The sequence below is a fragment of the Anabas testudineus genome, chromosome 22 (genome assembly GCF_900324465.2).
Source record: "Anabas testudineus chromosome 22, fAnaTes1.2, whole genome shotgun sequence".
NCBI classification, from domain to species: Eukaryota; Metazoa; Chordata; class Actinopteri; order Anabantiformes; family Anabantidae; genus Anabas; species Anabas testudineus.
This window is the reverse complement of record NC_046630.1, coordinates 4,200,770-4,203,766: the sequence shown is the minus strand read 5'-3', so window position 1 is coordinate 4,203,766 and position 2,997 is coordinate 4,200,770. Positions and strand designations below refer to the sequence as shown.

The 2,997-nt window shown below is 36.3% G+C and overlaps 1 gene segment (V, D, J or C); it reads left to right on the top strand.

Moving 5' to 3' along the window:
• Nucleotides 1-719, top strand: LOC113148731. The segment is given in 2 exon segments: nt 1-58; nt 135-719. Coding segments are annotated over 2 exon segments (360 nt in total).
• The last annotated feature ends 2,278 nt before the right edge of the window (nt 720-2,997 follow it).

Here is a 2,997-nt window from a genome sequence, read left to right as displayed (position 1 = left end):
TCTGTACTCACACAAGACGTCAACATGCCAACACTGGTCTTTTTATCCTGGCTTATTGGTAAAAACTGGCGTCCTTAATCAAATTTACTTCTTCTAGACCTTCTACACGCTTAATTTATTTTCTGTTTTTCTAGCTGTTGGTCTGGGAGTTGAGGTTTACCAAACTCCTCCAGCACTTCTCAGAAGACTGGGCGACACAGTCCAGCTGGTCTGTAGCCACGGAAAAACCGACTACAACCTCATGTACTGGTACCAGAAATCACCTGGAGACAGAGCTCTGAAACGAATCGGACACGTTTATTACAGCAACATAGAACATGAGGAGTCTTTTAAAAAACATTTTAATATCACTGGAGATATGAGCGGAACCACAGCAAAGAATGGATCACTGTTTATTGTTGACCTAAAGGCTCCTGAGCACACTGCTGTGTATTACTGTGCAGCTAGCTATGCACACTGACAACATAGCCCCTCTCCTCTATACAAAAACCCTGAAACACCTTTTTTTAACATTTATGGTTTGGAATTATAATTTGAACAAACTCCTCCCATCAACTGGGAGAATAGTATCAGTCAGCAACTCTACTATGATGCCTTCACTTCCTTTTCAGCTTGTTCACAGTCACACATGAGGTCAGATGTCAGATCCTAGCACCTTCTCTACAACACTGGAACACGTTGTAACGCATGTTTTTTACATGTTTAGGAACCGTTTTATGTTGAGCAAGTCATAATGATCAGTTTTCTCTTTTTCTGTTGCCTCTCAGGTAATGTGTTTTAATACTCTAACTTAGCATAAATGTGGAACTGTTTATCATTTACAACAAAGTAAACACTTTGCTTTACTTTCCTTCTCGGTCCAGGTCTTGGTCTGGGTGTTGAGGTCCGTCAGTCTCCCTCGGATTGTATCACAAAGGCTAGAACAGTGCACATTTTCTGCACCCATGATAAAACAGACTACAGGGTCATGTACTGGTACCAGCGTCCACCTGGAGACACAGCTATGAAGCTTATAGGATTCCTGAATTTCAAAGCTGTTACTAAAGAAAAGGCATATGAGGAAGATTTTAATATCGCTGGAGACTTGGGGGGAGATGCAAAAAAGAACGGCTCTCTAATCATCCAAGTGAAAGGAACTGAGCACAGTGCAGTTTACTACTGTGCAGCTAGCGAAACACACTGATAAAAAACCCCTTTTGAATGTGACAAAAACTGCACAGGTGTTTATCATAAGTGGTTTTGAATCAGACAAACTCCAAACACCTGCTGTGTTTTTTAATATATGCAGTTGTGTTTTTACAGTTTTACTGTTTCATTCAAGATAAATTATTATATATATATATATATATATAAACCCCTATTAGGCAAATAAATATTTAATACATATTAAAGTAAGTGAAACCACATCACTACAGCAGTGATGAACACCCTGGGACAGTGTCAGCCATCTGCGTCATCAGGTTGTGGAGGTCATGTTTAGAAAATACAAAAAAATATATATAAAAGACAGTGAAAAAAATATAGTGAAATCTCTCAAAACATGTTGTGGGACATTTATGAAGAGACTATATACTGTACATACTGTATACACACCATTTCTCCCATGACTTTAGAGTAACTCAGGGCTCTATATCACACATCTACATAATTAGATTCCCCTTTAGCTATTTCCTCACAGGTAACTGTTCCTGAAGCACATTTAAATACACCATGACATAATCTATAACTAAAAAAAACCCAACCCTCAACCTCCTGTCTAACTTCCTGCTCCTCCTCCTTATCCACAAACAACAGCAGAGACTCTCGTCGGGTCTTCACATTCAACATGTCTCCATCTCATCTCATCATATGCATCATCACTGCGTTGTGGATTAAAGGTGCTGTACATTCATGAATCATAGATGCAGGAACTTTCCTTTATTATTTTCACAATTTTTAACTGCTGCTACTTTTCTCAATAAACTCAAATTTTATATAACTTTGTTTTGTTCCTTTACAGGAGTTTTCCTCAGTGAAGAACAAGTGCTTCAGACGCCAAGTGAACTGTTGAGAAAACCAAATGATGAAGTCAAACTGAGCTTCACTCATCACATCTCCAGATATGACACGATTCTCTGGTATCAGCGCTCAGCAGGAGACACTTCCCTAAAGCTAATTGGCTATGTGTATTATAAAACTCCTACTGTAGAGACAGCATTTAAGAGCCGCTTCAGTGTCAAAGGAGATGGGGAGAAAAGTGCTGATCTTCACATCCTGAACCCGACACACCCTGAAGACAGTGGAGAATATTTTGGAGCTGCGAGTGTCTACACAGCTATGAAGACGGTGACTCACTAATACAAAAACCTACAAAATGATGCAGGAGATAACAGGAAACCACTGAAACCATGTGATACTATGTAGACTCTGAAAAGTCTGTAGAAATGTAAAATATATTAAAAAAAACTGTATAGATGATTTGTATTTATGTATTTATTTATAGTGCAACTTTATGGGAAATTTAAAAAATGTCTTCCTTTAATATATACTAGGAACATCTGAGATATTTAATTACAGAAATTATAATTTAGATTCTATATAATAATATATTGAGGATCTCTTTAACTGATTTATTTTAAATAGCAAACACTTAATAGTGAAGCTTTTATTCATGCTAATATTTAGAGCTGAAGCTAATATATATATTTTATCAATATAGAACAACTGCTAATCACTGAGTCATTATTTAATTCATAAAATAAAAAATACAAATCTAAAATTAAAGTCTGTGGTTGTTCAACCAACAATCTATAACCCACAAATACTCTTAACCTTTAAGTAAAACAAAGAAAAGTTGTGAATTCTCTCTTTAGAAGATGGAACAAGAGAATGAAAACTCTCTAAATTAATATTTGTATTCTCTATTAATCAACAACTACTGCAAGACCTACTAGATTAAAAATAAGAAAAGCGTTAGTATTAAGTCAAACTAATCTCACCATAATTATTACTTCCTGT